The sequence below is a fragment of the Miniopterus schreibersii genome (genome assembly GCF_964146895.1).
Source record: "Miniopterus schreibersii genome assembly, chromosome: 5".
Taxonomy (NCBI): Eukaryota; Metazoa; Chordata; class Mammalia; order Chiroptera; family Miniopteridae; genus Miniopterus; species Miniopterus schreibersii.
The window spans coordinates 10320388-10341064 of NC_138106.1; the positions used below are offsets into that span (position 1 = coordinate 10320388).

Sequence of the window (20677 nt, forward strand, 5' to 3'; positions counted from 1 at the left end):
AACTGGGGGTGGGGGGAATGGGACACCTGTAATACTTTCAACAATAAAGATAAATTTTAAAAAATAAATTAAAAAAATTTAAAAGGAGAGACAAAGGAAGAAAGGAGGGAAGGAGGGAGAGAAAAAGACTGACAGTAATAACACCCCAGAGGAAAAACCTTTCTACAACTGCTTAAAATGTCATTTCAATCAGGACCAAAGGTTCTCCTCTGATTTTTTGACATGGATTTTACACCTGCAGTGAGCAACTTGAAGCTTTCAACAGGCACCTACAGTAAATAACATCCCTGTAAAGTAGCAAGGTCGCTGCACTTGCTTCGACTAACATACACTCAAGTGCAAAATGCTGCGAAGGAAAGAAAACGTAGCGTGAGGGCCCATAGGGGAAGATGGCTGTCACCTGAAGGGAAGCTTCCCTCATTTTTCTAGGTGCAAATTAAGCAAACACCTCTCTGTGACTTGACATGTAGCTGATGGGCAACAACCTAATACTTTTCTCTGTGTATTTGGCTCTCACCGATGACTTTTCCACTGTCCCTAAAACAATCAAATTTATTCCTAAACCTCAGGGGAGAATTGCTTTCATTATGGCACCTGGGCTTGACACAGGGAATGGGTGACTAACAGTCTCAATTTTCTGTCAAAAGCCATGTCCTGAGACCCCCGTTAATCAGAAATGGCATCTGGCTTAGAAGGCTAATTTGCTAAAAAGCTTTTCTCTCAAAAAATTGTATTGTTTTGCGTTATACTTTTGGCTTATTTCATGTAATGTCATTTCTTTCCTTTTGTTTTAATTCCTAATTTTGTAGAAATAAAAAAAGATGCTTCCCTGGAGCCCCCTCTCTCAGGACAGTATTTCTCATCATTTCACCCCATGTGTGCTCTTGCTTCAGCTCTGCACACATGTGTCCCTTCTGGGGTCACCTGCTTACTTTTATTTGGGCTCTAGATTCTAATGAGAAGTATATATAGCTTGTGCAGTTGCCTGGAGTTTGGGTGGATGTCAGCTGCTGGGCAAGTTTGAGCAAATGTCACATTCTTCCAGATAGAAAAGCTTATTTATTCTTAAAGTTTATCATATATGTATCCCTTCTGGGTTGAAACTTTGTCTTATAAATTTAGGGATGGCTGTGTGGCAAAGCTCTGTAATATACACAGAATATGTATGTCAGTGTCTACACATAATAAGTGCTTGATAAATGTTAGAGATAAGAAGGGTGATGCTGATGGCTTTCAGAAAGCATTAGATTTACCTACTCAGAGTCCAATATATTTATTTAAATAAGAGTGAAAGTCAATTATATTGTAATAACTATATATGGTGCCAGGTGGTTACTTGAATCATTGGGAGGGGGATCACTTTGTAAATTATATAATTGTTTAATCGCTATGCTGTACACCTGAAACTAACATAAAACAATATTCAATGTCAACTGTAGTTGAAAAATAAAATTTTTTTAAAAAAGAGTTAAAAAATCATAGCACTGACTCATTTTATATTTCTTGCCTCAGTGATACGTACAATATGGAAATTTGGAATCCATTGCTTCGTTCCGATCTGTATGCTCATATGTTTATATAACACATACACACACATGTGATCTTTCAGGCCATAGGACCTGTAAAATGTGGTTCTGAACCCTTTCAGAAAGTAAAGCCCTTTTCACCACCCTGTTCCTCAGCTGTGCAAGAGGCTGACTGGCAGGGCCAAGGAGCCCCGCGGATACCTGCTTCATCATTCCCTGACACTGGCCACAATACCACCATTAGCCACAGTGGGTTTCAAGAAACAGAAAATGGTGTGTCTGACTTTCCATATGAACAGTGTTCTAACTGAGGCAAAGTTTCACTGAGAAAGAGCCACCTCGCCCAGGATACAGCACATAGCAAATCACACAAACAGCGCTACACCAGTAAAACAGACATACGGCAGTTTGTACAAGGACCGTCACTCCAAGTGCTAACGTACATCAGTAGTTATAGAATGTTGCCCTCCCTGGGGGTCTCAGTTGGCTGAGCGTCATCCCGTGCACTGAAGAGTCACCCGTTTGATTCCCAGTCAGGGCACATGCCCAGGCTGTGGGTTCGAACCCTGGTCTGGGTGAATGTGGGAGGCAGCCGATTGATGTTTCTTTCTCACATCAATGTTTCTCTCTCTCTCCCTTCTTCCCCCTCTAAAAATCAATAAAAAACATATTTTTAAAAAGTTATAAAATATTCAATCTGTAAAGTTATAGAACATTCAAGCTGTAGCTGTCCAACCCACTCATTTCACAGAGAAACTAAGTTCCAGAGAGTCTGTGACAGAGAGCATTAAGTAGGCTGGTGCACGTCTGAAATTAGATTCCCTGACTCTTAACCCAGCCATTTCTTCTGTATTCCTACCACCCTTCACGCATTTTAAATATAAGTGTATGCATATTGTGCTTTGATTACATTAAAGATTAAGAGTGCAGATTATCTGACTCTGTGAATTATCAGCTGTGTGGGCTTGGCCAAATTTCTTAACTTCTCTGTACCTCAATTACCTTATCTGTGAAACAGAGATATTAACAACAATAAAACTACACGTGAGGGATAATTAGTGCATATGTATGTAATAATATATATATTAACATATATCAAGTGTGCATGGCATAAACACTCAATAAATACCAGGTATTATTATTATCATAGTAAAACCCTAGAGAAATATGAATTCAGACATGTCATTCATTATTGGTTCCCTTCTCCTGCCTGGTTCCCTCGAGTGGACAAGTGTTCCTAATTGACTAGTGGCATGAAAGGGAAGGCACAGCCTGGGATAATGGGACCCACCGCCCAGAAAACGGAATTGGGAACACAGAGTATGAATTACCCCTTACACACATGTACCCTCAGTATCCCCCCAGCCCAATCTCCCTTGATCAGGTGGACAAACAGAAAGATCCCTGGAATCATTTCTGCCAGCCTGGAAATCTCAGAGAGATACCTCACTGATAATACGCTGAGTGGGCGACACCGGCAGGTCTCGCAGGGCACTGGGGACTATTTGATTTGGCTAGCACGTCCAGGCATCCAGAATTCCCTGCTAGCTAACTGCACCACGTCATATCAATTAACCTTCAGATAATGCAATTCTGCATTTTTGCCATCGACGTTGTGTAAATTATGGAAAAAATGTTCACAACACTATAATAAAGCTTTTATACTATCATAAGTCTGTCTTGTGCACATATAATTTGATAATATTACTCTATTAATGCACTGTTCCTGGCTAATATTGCTTCCTTCTTAAATTTTAGAAAATACTTGAGGACCGTAATTTGTATGGCCAGTATTTCTCTAAAAATTTTCTTCAGGAAATTTCGAACTTTGTCCAAGAGGCCAGGAATGAGGGGGATGGGCATTGTTGAGGACACACATCCTTCTGAGAAGCACTTGCCTCTGCTAAGAACTTACAGTCTCCTAGCAATGGGAGGCTGCTCTGCTGCAGCAACAGGCTGACATCTGCCTTGGGCAACCTGAGGGTTCAGGAGACCGTGAGGTTCAAGATTCTCAGGCTCACCCACCCAGTGTCTGCATCTCGCGTCTCAGGGTCCCACACTTGGTCTCAGACTTCTATTTTAGGACCCTGGCTTTGGGCTAAGGCAACTGTAAGGTCATGCATGTTCAGGTTTTTAGCACAGTCTGTTCTCTGGCAGCAGGGAATAAAGGTGAAATTAAGAGTTAGAAAAAGCATAAAGTCTCTTTTTAAATGTTTTCAAGGCTTTGGCAGCGTGAGTCAACAATTACTTTCATGAAGTGGCAGATGATCCACATTTTGGACTTGTGAGCCTTGCATGTTCTGTGCCTGCTCAGCTCTGCCCTGTAGCACAGCAGCCCCTGTCGACAACACATCAACAAATGACTGTGGCTTCGTTCCAGTCACGCTTTATTTACCAAAACAGGTGGACGGCCCGCAGGCCACATTTTGTAGCCTCTGCTCTGAAGCAGCTATCAAGAGCTATCCAACAGCGCACTTTCACTGCTCTCTGTGTCATCCTGTTTAAGGGCCACTGCTACTGCGTACACCTGTGCCCACACTGCCAACTCACCCCTCAGTGACTGTCTTCGCAATTGTCATGCCACTGCCAGCCTCGGGCTATGCCACCCATTTACTGGGGTAAAGGGATGCTCATCAGGGTCTGACCAGCCAGCAGTCTCGTTTAAGGTACAGTTGACACTCATTGTTTTAGACTCACTTGAGCCCAGAAAGCAGAACCTGAGAAACAGACCGGTGGGGAGGCAGCTGCTGAGGGAGGAGGGAGGGCAAGAAGCATGTCAGCAAGTTTAGGACACAGGAGAGGGGGCCTGGCAAGAATAATACAGAAAGAGGGGGAGCCAAGGCAAGGGTGCATTATCAAGCTGGTCATTGCTAGGGACGATTGGGGCTTGGTCATTATAGGGCCCTCTGAAGGGACATTTATAATGGGCTTCTGTTCTTTCCCCCAAGGGGTAGAAGAGAAGCCATTTCCCATTGGCTCCCATTCTGGTCAAAGGCTGCCCTGACTGGGAATCGAACCTCGATCTCCTGGATCCTAGGTCGATGCTCAACCACTGAGCCCCGCCCGGGGGGCTGTCAGTATCCACATTTGAAGAAGAAATGGAGTGGGGTGAGAGAGGGCTGTAAAAGAGAGACTGGGTGAGAGGAGGTGGGCAGAAACAGTGTCAAAGTGGTAGTCAGCTGTGGGACGTTGGAAGAGCAGAGCAAAGAGAACAAGTGGTAACTGAGATATCCGAAGCTGCTCTTAGGAAGCGCAGCCCAACACGCTGGATACACAAATGTCGGTGACTCTGAGCCACTCATTCTAATTTTCCTAGTGGGCTGCCAGTGAACCCCAACACTTCCTAATTCAGCCATTGGTTATCAATAAGATCCAAAGGAGCCTTGTAAAATCGTATACTTATCCTTGTAGGAAAGAAGCTGAGAAATCATCATATAACGCTCTTTTACACTGACAATAATTGCTTCCAAAATATCTAGACAATTGACTTCCAGCCTCTGGTGAAACAGCTGCAATGGGGGCAGGGGAGGGAGGATAGTTTCTATCTCAGTTAGATAATTGATAAATTGCAAGAAAGGTGGGGGATGGGATCTTAAGTGATTAAAATTTCTTATTCTGCAGTCTCATGCGCCCCCTGCTGACTAAAATGATCTGCTTCCACACTTCCAATTCCAGAAATTATTAAGCTAGGGGTACTCTATTAGTATTGATTCATTTTAAGAAATAAAACTTTCCCAGAATATGATTTTAAATTCACTTGACATTTGGAAGTCATTTGTATTTGGGGCAAACATTTACATGTATTACTTCCTCTTAGGAACAATTTTAAATTTTATGTTTTGTCACCACCTGGTGGCAGAACATTTTCTCTCTCTCTTTTTTGCACTTAAGTTTTTTTTGTTTCTTGCTATGGAAATCTCTAAACCAAGAAAATAAGTTAACTTTAGCTGTCAAGCATTAATGTACACTAAGCATACAGTAGGCACTTAAAGCCCTGTTTAATAAATGAGCTTTTAATTTGATTTAGTGGATTCCAATGTCTATGATCTTTTTATTTGAATTTCATAAAGCTCTCAAATGTGACAAATGAAAGTTACCCATAGTATTATCTTATCAGAGGTATTTTTTTAAAGTTTAATTGATTTCTTTAATTTTTGGTTTAAGTTAACAGAGCTACAAGATTTTTTTAAAAGTAGCTGGCTAAGGCATTTTATTATTTTAAGAATGTAAATACACTTCAAGTTACCACATTCAAAAGATATTTTCCGTGATACAAAAAGTTGAAAGAAATCTTGATAAAATTTTATCAGTTATGATTGAAAAGGTATAACCTACTTTGCAAACTCATGACTTGTACTATTAAGAAAACCTGAGCTGTACATCATTTGCTGTAGACCATCGCCACCTCGTGGGCTGAAAGAGGTCCTAAAGGCTGTGAATCTTTTAAGGTGGAATTGCTATTGCCACAAAATTCCTATTTAGAATTTAAATGAAATTTAGTCATTGGAAACAACAGCAGTAACAAGTCTGACAACATACTTAACCTACTAAACAATTAGATAATTAAAATGCCAAAAAGGCATTTGATTAAACCTAATGAGTTAGAGTTATTTCTAAGCTCCCAACTTGGAGCACACTGAAGGCAAAGCCCCGTTAGAAGCATAATTTAATATCTGTGAAACAAGGAAGGTGGATTCCACAGATTATACTTTTCTCAGTTCTTGCAAATGCGTGATTTTGGGGGTCACAGCAATTTGTAGTCCAAACACAATTTACATTAATTTTTCTGTTTTCAATATTTGTTATAGTCTTGGGTAAAAAACATGCTTAAAATAAATGTTTTGTATCTTTTTCCTCATTTATGATCCAATGAAATACCCATTTGTTCAATCTTACTTCAGACCATATGTTCATAAAAAGAGCACTAAACAACCTTCCCATTTCTAATTGGTAAATTCTATGGTATGACAATATGAATAAATAGCAGCACATGTTTAGGAAATATGAAATAGTCATCATTTCTGTAGATAATATTTTCACTAAAACAATGCTAGTAGTGCATGTATATTACCAGATTCCCTCATTTTGTGGCCACTTGTTAAATACTTAATTTGATCTAGACATCTTAAGAATTATGACTAGAGTATTGTGTCCATAAAATATGAGTAAGTGAAACACATACAAACACATAAGGTGTAGGTAAAAATTAATACCTGTTTGCTTCTTTTACTTCAAAATGCTCAAAACATTCCCATTTCTCTGTTAAGAGAGACACGGATGCTTTTAAAAGGTCAAACTGTTCGTTGTAAGAATATTTGTGTCAAATACCGTGTGGGGCAAAAGTCAGTTTACAGTAGTGAGTACGTGAAACACAGAGTTTATTCTTGTATTGCTGCTTATTAATTATTGTATTATTTTCCATATGAACAACTGTAAACTTATTTTTGCCCCATCCTGTATTTTAACTTTGGTTAGCTCCTCTCTACAAATAATAAAAACTGGTTAAGGTCTATAAATTAGAACATATCACAATGTATGTGTATTAGCACATACATATTCTATAAAAAGAAAGCCAGAGACATGGTAGGGCTTAGGACAACGTGTGATCTTTTGGGCGCCCGTTCAAATCGAGGAGCAAGCAAACATTTTATACGGGGGAGGCAGCAAAGCTTACTTAAAAGGACCAATATTACATGTCATTTTTACTAGTGCCATGTACACATTTTACTTCTGTGGGTCTTGTCTCCACAGTAAAATCTTTTTTCCATTCACAATCTTGTTTAAAATAGACATATGTTATATGTATATGCTTATGTAATACCACAAACGCCCAAAGAGTGCTGGTCTTAAAAAAAAAAGAGAGAGAAAAAAAGGTAAGTAGATTAAATGTTCTTCTGAGTACGGATGGAGTTTTTCAAGCTTAGTAATTGGCAATTCCTACATCCATGCCTCTGCTGAAGCGATTAAAAAAGAATCATTTCCCAGAACTACAGGTGCACGACAGATTGGAATCATTATGCAAAAGAACAGAAATCTGGAGGGAGACCCAGCGAATAAAAAAGCCATGTTCCTGGCCATCCTTTGCCTTTAGCTCTCTGTGGGTTTTTTTGTGGGTTTTTTTCAACTCTATTTGGATATACAACATGAAACATACAAAAGTTATAATGGATTTGAAGTAAACCATTCAAGATTAGAAATCTATGCCTTGAACTAAACAAACTTCCAATAAGAATGTGCTGGGGGCAGAAATGGACTAAAGGCCAAGCTAGCATGTGTGTATTTTAAAAGCTAAAGTTTATGCAGGGGAGAGGTGATGCTTTGGAATACATTACATGAGTTTTTAGAAAATTACAGTTTCCTGCCGGTCTTCTGAACTTCCCGTAATGTCCCAATCCAAGGAGCGCCCATGTACCCTTGGTCCTCTGCTGGGTCTCTGGGCCCCTGGACCACCTCAAGTATCTGAAATCTCCATCTCACAGCCACGCTGAGGCCCCAACTGCTGGTCCCTTGACATTGTTTCCAGAGCCCACCTCTAAGCAGGAGTTTGAACATTCATTGCCAGCTTCGCCACCCTGCTTTCGTAATTTCTCAGTCGGTATCTTGCAAGTGTAAAGCGACTTTTCCTCAAACGTTCTCCCAAGTATCTAACATTTCTTCGAGCTGGAAAGAACAAATGAAATGAAATCATGTGAAAAATGGAATGGAAATGACCTGTCACAGAGGCAGGGACACACACACACACTTGTGGGGCAGAGAGGAGTGCATCTCTTCCCTCAAAGAGGAACAGGAAAAGTTAAGCTGGAAAATGCGGGAAGGAATGGGGCCACTCGTGAGTGTGTCGGTATCCCAACTGAAGGAGAGGGAGTGGGGGAGGGGGGCCTGTGAAACAGGCTGGGCCAAAGGGGGTGGGCAGGAACTGCCAAAAGGTTAGGTGGGGCGAGAGAAGTGGTGATGGAGATGCCTTGAGCTGCTGTCAAATTAGATACAACTCCTGAGTAGATCGTCCTGCATTTAACTATGACAGTGACCTTAAAAGGAAGGAAGCTGCATTTAAGAAAGCATGCGCGCCTAAATGTGTGGGGGCCAGAGCATGCTGTTAAAACTCCCTCCAGCGTGAAGCCTCTTTTTTTTTTTTTTTTTTTTGCTTCTCTGTGTCACTCGTTCTCATTTGAACTTTCCTAGAGAGTGGAAAGCAACATTTTGGGTTTTATTGTTGGGGTAGGCCTCCCAGAGGAAAGGGGGAGTGCGGGAAGTACCCAAGTGTTCTGGAAGCACAGACTGGGAGAGGGGCGCGCGGGAGGGCCGAAGGCGACGCCCGACAGGGGCAGAAGGAGGCCGGGCCGACGTGCGGGGGAGCGAGCGAAGGGCAGAGCCGCAGCTGCGTGGAAACCGAGGCGCGGGGGCGGCGGGACTCCAGACCCCGCGAGCGCAGGAGGCGGCGCGCGCGAGCCCCGGGGACGCGGGTCGCCCTGGGAGCCGGCGGCCATCCTCACCATTGTCCCCGAGGTTCTCCGCCTGCGGACGCATTATGAAACATTTCCTTCCTCTGGGTCACCGAGCCCCTCCTTCCTTTTCGATGGACCGGCTGCTGGGCTTTTTCTTGGGGACCTAACTAACGGTGGAAAGGCTCGGCCGTCCTCGCCCTCGGGACGCGCGCGGACGGGAGGAGGGAGGGGCCCGGAAGGAGGCCGGTTTCCTCAAGTCCCCACCGCACACGTTCTGCCCCGGCGATCCCGCGGGCCCCGGGGTGCGAAAGCGGGGCGCCTGGACGGCTCTGCGGCCCGGCCCGCGTCCGGCCGCCGCCGAGGCGCGGGAGGCAGCGGGCGGGAGGGCGGAGCTGACCCTGCCCCAGCGCGGAAGGGAAAGCGCAGTTCCCTCCCGGGGCTCCAGGGAACGGAACCGCGTCCCGCACCACCTACTCCGGAAGTGTGAAGCTGGGTACCCCCCCAAGACTCCAGGGCGGCGGGAGGGGGTGCTGTTGGAAGGGGTAGGGGTGAAGGTCAGCGCACAGGCATTCACCGGCGCAGAGCGCGGGCGATGTCTCGGGGCCCCCTCACCCAGCACGCTTTCTAGGGTAGGCGCTGGGCCAGCCGAGCTTTCCCCGGGAAAAGCTGGGGAGAAGAGAGAACACGCCGCAGCCACCCCGCCCGTGGCCGGCTACGGGGACGGCGAGGAGGGGTGGGGAGTAGGGGGCTCCGGGGGTAGGGGTGGGGAGAGGGAGGCCTCGCAGGGCCAGTTCCTGGGCAGGGAGATCCCGGAGCCGAGACGCCGCTTCCCACCCGGCCGTCCCTTCTGGGAAACAGCAGCGCCGCGCGCTCCCGCAGAGGGGCGGCGGGAAGGAAGGGAGGTGGTCCGGGAAGAGGCCGGGGAGAAGGCGCGGGGGAAGTGCGCACCTCACCCGAGGTACAAAGTGCTGGTCACAGCGCCGCCGCGGAGCCCTCCGCCCCCACGCTGACGGGCCGCTGGCGCCGAGCCAGTGCGGGTCGCCCCCTCCCCCGCCCGGGGCCCGCCGCGCCGCGCGCGATCCAGCCGGCTTTAGGGGCGGTGTCTTGGGGTGGAAAGGCGGTGTCAAGAGGGAGGAGGAGGAAGGGGGCAGGGAGATGGAGAGGCGCTCTCAAGCTATAAAAGAGCGGTCCCGAGTGCCCCGTTCCTGCACTCGCAGGAAAGCCGCTCCGAGCCAGGGGCCGTTCCAAAGCCAGGTCTCGCCGTCGGGCCGGGAGGACTGAGCCCTGCGCAGAGCGAGCAGCAGCCTGGTCCAGGCGGAGGCCGAGGAGGGGCTCCAGGCGCCGATCTTCGCGTGGCCCGGTGCCCGAGCCCCAGAGACGCTCCAAGACGCTTCTGGTCCCCGCAGCAGCGCCCCCGCCCCCCGTCAGCGCCTGCTGCGCGGTGCCTCCAGAAGGGAAACTTCGCGTTCGCAGGAGGCGCTGAACTGCAGCGCCTCCTCCCAGTTGACTCCCGGAGCCCCGTCTACGGCCGGCTCTGCAAAGAATAATAGTAACTGTTACCTTGAACCATCCAGAGCGCGGCCGGCGAGACTCTGCACTCCCGGCCCACACAATAGCCTTCTAGGTTGGTGCGCGGCGGCGCGCGGTGCCTCCCGGGGCTCGGGTGCGGCTAGCGGTCCCCGCGGCGTTCCGAAGGCGTAACCGCCGGCGGCGACATGGGGAAGGCAGAGCTGGCGCGGTGGTCCGGGGGATCGCAGCGTGAGTCCGTGCTGCTGCTGCTGCTGCTCGCGGCGGCTGCAGCGCCGCTGACCGTGCCGGGTGCGCACGGGCGCCCCGCGGAGGAAGACGAGGAGCTGGTGCTGCCGGCACTGGAGCGCGACCCGCGACACAGGGACACGCACCTCCGCCTGGACGCCTTCGGCCGGCAGCTGAGCCTGGAACTGCAACCGGACCGCGGCTTCCTGGCGCCCGGCTTCACGTTCCAGACCGTGGGGCGCACACAGGGGCCAGATGCTCCAAGTCCCGACCCGGTCGGCGACCTGGCGCACTGCTTCTACTCCGGCACAGTGAACGGCGACCCCAGCTCAGCCGCCGCGCTGAGCCTCTGCGAGGGCGTGCGCGGCGCCTTCCATCTGCAGGGCGAGGAGTACTTCATCCAGCCCGCGCCGGCCGCCGCCACCGTGCGCCTCGCCCCCGCCGCCGCCGGGGAGGGGCCGCCGACCCGGCCCCAGTTCCATCTCCTGCGACGGAGGCGGCGGGGCGGCGGCGGTGCCAAGTGCGGGGTTGTAGACGACGAGACTCCGCTCTCGAAGGGAGCGGGGCCAGAAGGCGAGAACGCAGGAGCACCGTGGCGGCCGAGGGACCCAGCGCCGCCGCACGCAGGGCAGCCCACAGGTATCCGTCCCCAGAAGAATTTTTCTCGCTTGACTTTCCATCCACCCCTCTCCCCCCACTTTCTCTACGAGACGCGGCTTAAGACTAGACTCCAGTTTGCAGACGGGACGGAGACCTGGCGCGCAGCAGAGAGGCTTGAGGTCCTGCTAGAACACCTAATTCCGTTTGCCTGAATAATGAATGATCCAGGCAAAACCGACAAATCAGTGATTTTCTGCTGACTGTGGCGAAGCGTTTAGAGCAGGAAGGGGGAGGGTTGGTTGGCTGGTAATCCAGCTCGTCCCACCTTAGTCGAGCGCGAGCGCGTGCAACGTCTTTCCATCCCGTTCATTTCGTGTTCTTGGGTCGCGTTGCAACTTTGCACTAGTTTTGTAACCGCCGCCCGTGCGCGCACCCCGTGCGCAGAGGAGGGGCGGGGACGGAGGGCGAGAGGAGCGACGGCGCCCCCGGGCTGTGCCGCCCGCGAGGTCGCGCGGCTGCGCCTCGCTCTCCGATGGGCCGGCCTCTGTCCCCTTTCGCGTTGGAGAGGCTGAGCCCGACCGCCGGCCCGGGGCAGAGCCTGCCCCGGAGGTCTTTGCCCGGCGCGCCCCGCCTCTCCGCGCCTCCGCCGGCCTCCCGCTTCGCGCTCCCCCTCGCGGCCAGGGCCCTGCTCGCGAGCCCTGTTGTTGCATCGCGCGTCGCCGCCGCTCCTGCTCCGCCTTCCCCTCGCTGCTGCGCGCGGGGCTCACCGTCCGGCTTTTCATTCCCCCACTTCGCTGCCTTTGTTCGCCTGGAACACCCTCACATGCCTGTTTTAGGATTCCCCACTTTTCCCTGCACTTCGGCTCCGTGCAGCAGTTCTGCGGTTACAGCCCGGCTCCCTGGGGGCCCAGTCTCAGGAGTCTGAAGAGCTCTTTTAAAAATAATCAACCCCGGCCCAACGCAGGAACTTCTGTTTCCCTGGGGCAGCGGGAGTGGGGCAATAGGCTGCTGGGCAGAGTGGGTGGTCTTTTTGCCTGCATTTGGCAGGAGGAGTGCACCCCAGGGACCCCTGGAATGAGATTGCAGAGCAGCGCAGGCTGAGATTCCTGGAGGCCCGGCCCCTTGGCAGAGGCCCCAGCCCTGCCCTGGGCCTTCCACGTGGAGCCCGATGAGCTCATTGAGGATTTGAGCCCTGGCCTGTGAAAGAGTGACTCAGGGCCTCTGCCTGCTGCCCTTGCTCCAAGTTTTCACTACAGCTGGGTAGGAAGATGTGCCTACTGCCTTGTTCTGATAGTAGGATTTCCAAGAGAACAAAAGAAACCCTACTCACCAAAAAATAAATATTTTTTACCAAAAGCCTGACCCTCAGAGGAGCACATGGCCTTTTTCTTTAAAGGAAAAAACTTTAAAAAATAACATTATTTTCAGTGAAAGGAGATGCAAATATTTTTGTTATTGTAGTTCGGGGTGTATTTTTGTTTTACTTGCTTTGACTGGTTAGGCTTTCCTTATATACTGTGGGAAGGTAACTGTTCTTGGCTAGACTGTCCCTGAGCAAACCATCTTTCTTGTTTCTTTACAGGAAGTGGAAGCATAAGAAAGAAGCGATTTGTGTCCAGCCCCCGTTACGTGGAAACGATGCTCGTGGCTGACCAGTCGATGGCAGAGTTCCACGGCAGCGGCCTAAAGAACTACCTGCTCACCTTGTTCTCGGTGGCAGCCAGGTTGTACAAGCACCCCAGCATCCGAAATTCAATTAGCCTGGTGGTAGTGAAGATCCTGGTCATCTATGAGGAACAGAAGGGACCCGAAGTGACCTCCAACGCTGCCCTCACTCTGCGCAACTTCTGCAACTGGCAAAAGCAGCACAACCCACCCAGTGACCGAGATGCCGAGCACTATGACACGGCGATTCTTTTCACCAGAGAGGTGAGAGGAAGGGAGTGCCAATTATGATGGGCTCTTCTTGGGAGTCGGCTTTGTAACATGTCTGGAAGGCATTTCACCGATATGGGGCACTTGCATTTTTTTAATTGGCTAGCATGGTCAGTCATCCTCTATTTCTTCTATAATTTTAATATCTCAAGTTTCACAGTCCTGTTTGAAAAGCATTAGGAAAAATCTTAATTAAAGTCACACAGAGTATTCCTAAAAGGACAGGTCAACAACAACGGATGTAGATGCTCCAACACATATGTGAAGATACACCCTACCCAAAAGACCCCAAAGTGTGTGCTATGTCCCTATTAATAAGGATATGCCTTTGCTCCTTACAGGATCTGTGTGGGACCCAGACCTGTGATACTCTTGGGATGGCCGATGTTGGGACTATATGTGACCCCAACAGAAGCTGCTCTGTGATAGAAGATGATGGTTTACAAGCTGCCTTCACCACAGCCCATGAGTTAGGTAAGTCTGTTTCAGAGAAAGCGTTAAGCCCAATTTCTGAATTCAAACTGATAAACATTATATTAATTTGAGAGAGCGAGCGTCTGCAGGTTCTATTGCTATTTTAGATGCCAGGGCTTCTTAGAAACTGCAGAAAAGAGTTATTCTAAACATGATCATCTTTATTAGAATACAAAGTAAGATAGTTGGAGCTGTGGACATTTGGATATTGTACATTTTTTCCCCTCTGGAAATATCCCTATTGGGAACAAAATATTGCAAAGTGACCTCTATTTTAATGTGGGTTTCGGATTGCTTCTTAGGCCACGTGTTTAACATGCCACACGATGATGCCAAGCAGTGTGCCAGCATTAATGTGGACCGGGATTCCCACATGATGGCGTCAATGCTTTCCAACCTGGACCGCAGCCAGCCCTGGTCTCCCTGCAGCGCCTACATGATTACCTCGTTTCTGGACAATGGTCACGGTAAGACACTCCAGCTACTCTTTCTAGATGGCATCTAACCTGCCACATGTGGAGTTCTAATTAAATGGGCTCATTTTTCTGTTGTTGTTCTTGATATTTTCCCTCCTTCAAAATTACTTCCATTGCTGGGAGCATACATTTTATAGATCTTAATCCCAATAAAAGATAGTGCTTCTGGCCTAGTCACTCCCAACATACATTAATTTGAGTTTTTAGCAGAACAATAATTCCCTGTCATTGTTAATGCAGAAATACCCCATTGAGGATAGCATCTTCATTTTAATTTCTCTGGCATCTTTCCCAAAAGGTCGACAGCTTTCAAATCATTTTGCTATATATTGTCTCTTATGATAAATATTTGCTGAAACTGACCCACCCCCTACATGCTTTCATTTATTATTTATTAACATTGGTTGGCACTGTGTTTTTTTCTGCAGGGGAATGTTTGTTGGACAAGCCCCAGAGCCCCATCCAGCTCCCCTCTGATCTTCCTGGGACCTTGTATGATGCCAACCGGCAGTGCCAGTTTACATTTGGGGAGGAGTCCAAACACTGCCCAGACGCAGCCAGCACGTGCACCACCCTCTGGTGCACGGGGACCTCTGGAGGGTTGCTGGTGTGCCAAACCAAACACTTCCCTTGGGCAGACGGCACCATCTGTGGAGAAGGGAAATGGTGTGTCAACGGCAAGTGTGTGAACAACACCGACAAGAAGCATTTCGATGTGAGTTTTCTGCCCGTGCCCCTACTCCTTTAAAAGTCAGAACTGAACGCAGTGATGTGAGAACGTCTGCTCTCACGTTAAACACCCCTCTCCCCTCTCCCTCTCTGTGTTCTCGGGTGGGCACAAGATAGATTATCTTTATAATTGATTCTTTGTTTCATGTTTTTCTCTAAGGTCTTTGTAGAGAATTCTAACGCTGATGACTTGTGTCCCCATTTAGACTCCCGTTCATGGAAGCTGGGGGCTGTGGGGACCCTGGGGAGACTGCTCGAGAACCTGTGGCGGAGGCGTTCAGTATACGATGCGGGAATGTGACAACCCTGTCCCAAAGAACGGAGGGAAGTACTGTGAAGGCAAGCGCGTGCGATACAGATCGTGTAACATCGAGGACTGTCCAGATAATAATGGTGCGTAGAAATGGGGAGAAGACTTGCCCAGCAAGAGGCAGTTGAGGAGTGGAAACTGATAATACGGTCACATTGTCTTTCCAGGAAAAACCTTCAGAGAGGAGCAATGTGAGGCGCACAACGAGTTCTCCAAGGCTTCCTTCGGGAGTGGGCCCGCAGTGGAGTGGACGCCCAAGTACGCGGGCGTCTCCCCCAAGGACAGGTGCAAGCTCATCTGTCAAGCCAAAGGCATCGGCTACTTCTTCGTCCTGCAGCCCAAGGTAGTGACTTTTCCACTTACTTTTTGCCTAAGACCCAAGGCCTGGGCTTGCTACCTTTTCATGCAACCTATGAGGAGGCACTTTCTTTAATTTGTATATTAACATGTTCAATTTCAAGTTAGAATTCGTTTTCTTCTGGACACCTCGGCGACTGTCAGATTTAAGCTTGGTGTCATTCAGAGTTATGAAGGACGCTTGAATCCAGCATTTATGAGTCTGCAGTTGCTTATTAATACTCTTATAAACAAGAGCCCCTTGCTACTGGTTAGATAAATTATGTATTAACATGGCAACCCACCAGTGGTTTTGGACAGTAGCCTAAGCATAGTCCAAAGTACTTGTTACTGGGTGACTGGCAAGAGCTTGTGCAAACAGACTTATTAAAATGCACGCCTGAGCTCTGACACCTTCTGTGGTTAAGGACATATGTTGAACTAGAAGAAGCATCGTTTTGCTGTTTGGCTGAGGAGAGGCACGTGGCTGAGGCAGAACATGGTATTGAATTTGGTTGAGATGCCATGTGTCGTTATCACTCTAGGCTATAAAAATATTCCCCAGTTGCAGATTCAATATTTAGTAAGTGACTTATTCAGCATCTGCTATTGCCAAGCATTATTCTGGGCACTGAGGATAGAGCAGGAAAAAAGATTGACAAAAAGTTCTGCTTTCATGGACCTTAGCTAGAAGTGAGAAAAGTCAATAAACCAAATAATCAAAAAATGTGCAATTTTTTCAGATGTCTGTATGTACTATAGGAAAAGAAGACAAAGAGAAGGGGTAGTATAGGACGTGTATAGAGTACTGTCTTATTGTGATGGCCAGGAAATCAGAGATGTCACGTTAATGAGGGAAAGTGTTACAGTTCTAGCCTCATGTCTTCCCTTGTTAGCGTGTGACACCAGATACATATTCTTCCTTCCTCAGGTGGTGGACGGTACTCCATGTAGCCCGGATTCCACCTCTGTCTGCGTGCAGGGACAGTGTGTAAAAGCCGGTTGCGATCGCATCATAGACTCCAAAAAGAAATTTGATAAATGCGGTATCTGTGGAGGAAATGGCTCTACATGCAAGAAAATATCAGGATCGGTGACCGGTTCAAAGTAAGTTTTAAAATGCCACACTCCCAAAGAGCATACCGTTTAGATGTCACTTTTGACAGGCCTGGTAAAAAAGTGTATTCTAAATGATCACCGTGGCTTCAAGCTAAGCCACGCAGTCAGCCAGTGAATGAATGAGCCATCTGTCTGTCTGCTTTTCTTGCCTGCAGGCCTGGCTACCAGGACATCGTCACAATTCCAGCGGGAGCCACCAACATCGAAGTGAAACAACGGAACCAGAGGGGCTCCAGGAACACGGGCAGCTTCCTGGCCATCAAAGCCGCCGACGGCACGTACATCCTGAACGGCGACTTCACCTTGTCCACCTTGGAGCAGGACATCACGTACAAAGGCACTGCCCTGAGGTACAGCGGCTCGTCGGCGGTGCTGGAGAGGGTGCGCAGCTTCAGCCCCCTCAAGGAGCCCCTGACCATCCAGGTCCTGACCGTGGGCAACACCCTTCGGCCTAAAATCAAGTACACCTATTTCGTGAAGAAGAAGAAGGAACCGTTCAACGCCATCCCCACCTTCTCAGAGTGGGTCATCGAGGAGTGGAGCGAGTGCTCCAAGTCCTGCGGGCTGGGGTGGCAGCGGAGACTGGTCGAGTGCCGGGACCTCAACGGGCAGCCTGCCTCAGAGTGTGCCAAGGAGGTGAAGCCAGCCAGCACCCGGCCGTGCGCCGACGTGCCCTGTCCCCACTGGCAGCTGGGCGACTGGTCGCCCTGCTCCAAGACTTGCGGGAAGGGCTATAAAAAGAGAACCTTGCAGTGCGTGTCCCACGATGGGGGGGTGTTGGCCCACGAGAGCTGCGATGCCCTGAAGAAACCGAAACATTACATAGACTTTTGCACCGTGGCAGAGTGCAGTTAAGGGCTCGGCGTGGAGGGAGAGAAGGGGTGGGAAGGGCTGAGGCACTGAAATCAAGAAGGCTGGAGGGATCCAGTGTCCCCTGCTGGTGATGTCGGTCCCCGGCTCCCGGTACCCACGCAACGCTGGCTGTCGGGGGCTTTGGGACATGCGAAGCCCGAGGATGAGAGTCTTAGTTTAGGGCCTGGCTTACTTTACCTCACTAGCAGCGGAGGGAGAGAGGGGTACAGAGAGGGAGGAGTTTTGACCAGCGCTGTTTTTGGTTGCGATGGTTTCAGGGAACGTTTATGGCATCTTTTCTACCCAGAGTTAAGAATTCGAGAATGTCCACCATGGAGAAAAAAGCTTAGCGATGTCAGAGGACTCCATCATTACCCTTTTGGGCCTCTCTCGTGTCTTTGTGCATTTCTTTGGAAGAAGACACAATTGCATGTGTCTGTAAAAATGCATCAAGTCTCCAGGGGGAGAACAGCTGCGATGTGTCGGGTGTTGGTAAAAACCAGAGGAGGCGCCCCCAGCTCGGCACCTCCTGCCTTTCTTTCCTCCTTGTGTAAGCCTGTGTTAGGAGTGTGGATGTGAAAAAACAGGTTGAGTCTCAAGAAAGTCAGCAAGATCACGCAAAAAGGCTGCAATGCCAGAACAAGACTGGGGTGAGCAGAATTGGGTCCCCAGTGTTTGGGGACAGTGAGATCATTTGTCTCGTGGTGGGGAGGCTACTGAGGGGTAGCAGGTCCATCCCCAGCAGCTGGTCCAACAGTCATATCCTGGTGAATGTCTGTTCAGCTCTTCTACTATGAAAGAGAATGACCTTTTCCATATGTATATAGTAAAATATGTTACTATACATTCTATGTACTTTATAAGTATTGGTTTGTGTGTTCCTTCTAAGAAGGACTACAGTCTGTAATAAATGCCTATAATAACATATTTATTTTTATACATTTCTTTTAATGATAAAACTCTTAAGTTATATCGTGATTGTAAAAGGGCATATAAAAATAGAGTATTTATACAATATATGTTACTAGAAATAATAAAAGAACACTTTTCAAATATATGTGTATATTTTTTTTAAGTGGGAATTTATAGGAAGGAAATCAGACAAATACTGAATTTGAAGGAGTATTTTCTTAAATTCTTTGGAAATAAGATTTCATTCTAATGAAATGTATTTTATGTATCCTGGATTATGTGATTGTTACAAAGAAAGGAAGCTATGGTATCTTTAGCGATAGATAGGTTTGTTACTAATGTATGATATACACAAGTGGTTGGCAGACTGTTTCTGTAAAGAGCCAAATAATAAATACTTTCAGCTTCGTGGCCGGTACCACCTCTATCACAACTACTCAGATGTGCTGTTGTAGCATGAAAACAGCCAAAGGCAATACATAAATGAATGGGCATGGCAGTGTGCTAATAAAACTTTATTTACAAAAACAGGCAGCGGGCCAAATTTATTCTTTGGGGGTAGTTTGCTGACCTCTGATGCGTAGCATAAGTTAAATGAAAAAGGTGGAATTCTGGAAGTATTTAGAATTTGTATGTCTTTCTCAGCCTTATCACATAACTAAAATTAGGTGGAAATATTTCACCTACTGACCAGAAAACGATTCCTTAAATTACATTTAGAATAGTCACAGTGAGCCGAGGGCGCCAAATGTTCCACTTTCTCTTCAGAAATACCTGAGGTGCATCCAGAGAAACCCTGGAACACCAATAGCATTCTGGGTAGCCGCCTATGAATGACTATATTTTAAATACTAAATGGTACATCAATGATTTTAAAATTACAGGCTTCTTCCAAAGTGCCTACCTTTCAGGGAATAGCTGATGTACTAGAAGTCTTGGATTATGTGGTTAACCACAGACATTTCCAACTTCACACTTCCATCCTTTATTCACCCTCCTTCGAATGGTTTCCTCAAATAGTTCTATGTAACATGCTAATTTCAGATTCAGATGATAATTTATAATTACTCAGTGCTCTTCCCCTCAGCAATTGAACGAAGATTCTCAGGAGCCAGGCATGTAAGTCAGACAGTAGCACATGGGAAGGGAGAGTCATGTTAATCCCTGGTTAAATTTTGACTACTTACTGGGTCACTGGCCTGAAAAGTAAAAGCCAAGTCTTTTCACACTTGGGGACTAGTTCTGGCACCATAGAACTCAGTTAAACCTTGGATTTGGCCATGTACTTCAATGGCCTAACGTGCTCCCTGCACCAATAATCTCCACCCCAATTATTTATTTACATACATTCCTATGGCACTCAGGAGCAATGTGGAGGATGCCCACACCCTCAATTACTGTGCAAGCTATTTGATAAAATGAGATAAATGTACCTAAAATGATAACCCATAATATAAAGAAGTCATTTTCAGATCTTGCCTAAGTCATTGATGAGTCTGTTACTTTTAAAAGGAGTATATCGATTTGACATAAAAAGCAAGGACACCAAAATTTAGGACACACAGAGGTAAAAACAGTCAAGAGATTTCCCACTGTTCTCTGTATTCTCAATGCCAAAAACTTTCTAAGTCATCACGTTATTTTTGTCAGCCCTCTGCTGGTGAGATTTTCCTTTTATTAATAAATGGAGCAGTTTTAAAATATCCAAAATTGAGAGCAAAGAGAGCTTAGTTCGAACACATTTTGTTCTGCCCTGGCTGGTGTGACTCGGTTGGGCATCGCCCGGTGCATGGAAAGGTTGCCCGTTCGAATCCTAGTGGGGCACGTCCCTGGGTTGGGATGGGTGTGTGTGCAGGGCATGGCTGATCAATGTTTCACTCTCCCTTCCTCTCTTTCTAAAATTCAATAAAAATATTTTTAGAAACACACACATCTGGTTCTGTGAGCTTGATCAGGCACCTGTTAAAAGGAGGAAGTATTTTGCGCTTGCTCATGGTACAGGTATAAATGATGAGCTGTCATGATAGGGAGTATTAATTAAAATTAATGTGCAAACCACTCAATGGGCACTTTCTCTAGCATTTCAATAACTACCACATGAGCGCAATTTTTGAATCAGAGCTTTCATGCAAAAATTGACAAAAATTGTTCCTAATTTTTGCTCCCTTGTTGAGTCTGTCTTTAGAAGAGGGCACTGCAGGTCTTTAA

At 47.5% G+C, this 20677-nt stretch overlaps 1 protein-coding gene and 1 long non-coding RNA gene across 2 annotated transcripts; one reads left to right on the forward strand and one right to left on the reverse strand.

Annotated features, from left to right (window-relative positions):
- Positions 1–6715: 6715 nt before the first annotated feature.
- Positions 6716–9381, reverse strand: LOC308558061. The gene is made up of 2 exons (XR_013998941.1): positions 9020–9381; positions 6716–8186 (listed from the first exon to the last, which is right to left on the reverse strand). It is a non-coding gene; the product is annotated as an uncharacterized lncRNA (long non-coding RNA).
- Positions 9382–10176: 795 nt separating this feature from the next.
- On the forward strand, positions 10177–18612 carry ADAMTS1 (ADAM metallopeptidase with thrombospondin type 1 motif 1). The gene is made up of 9 exons (XM_081139173.1): positions 10177–11365; positions 12909–13255; positions 13603–13735; positions 14038–14202; positions 14640–14926; positions 15147–15333; positions 15418–15593; positions 16518–16693; positions 16861–18612. The coding sequence occupies exons 1-9, from the start codon at positions 10687–10689 to the stop codon at positions 17558–17560; spliced, it is 2850 nt and encodes a 949-aa protein (XP_080995299.1). The 5' UTR covers positions 10177–10686; the 3' UTR covers positions 17561–18612.
- The last annotated feature ends 2065 nt before the right edge of the window (positions 18613–20677 follow it).

Excerpts from the sequence above, each read along its gene's own strand:
- ADAMTS1 (XM_081139173.1), top strand. The coding sequence starts at position 10,687 with ATGGGGAAGGCAGAGCTGGCGCGGTGGTCCGGGGGATCGCAGCGTGAG. Across the intron at positions 13,736-14,037 it reads CACCACAGCCCATGAGTTAG|GCCACGTGTTTAACATGCCA; the intron begins GTAAGTCTGTTT and ends ATTGCTTCTTAG. Across the intron at positions 14,927-15,146 it reads CCGACAAGAAGCATTTCGAT|ACTCCCGTTCATGGAAGCTG; the intron begins GTGAGTTTTCTG and ends GTCCCCATTTAG.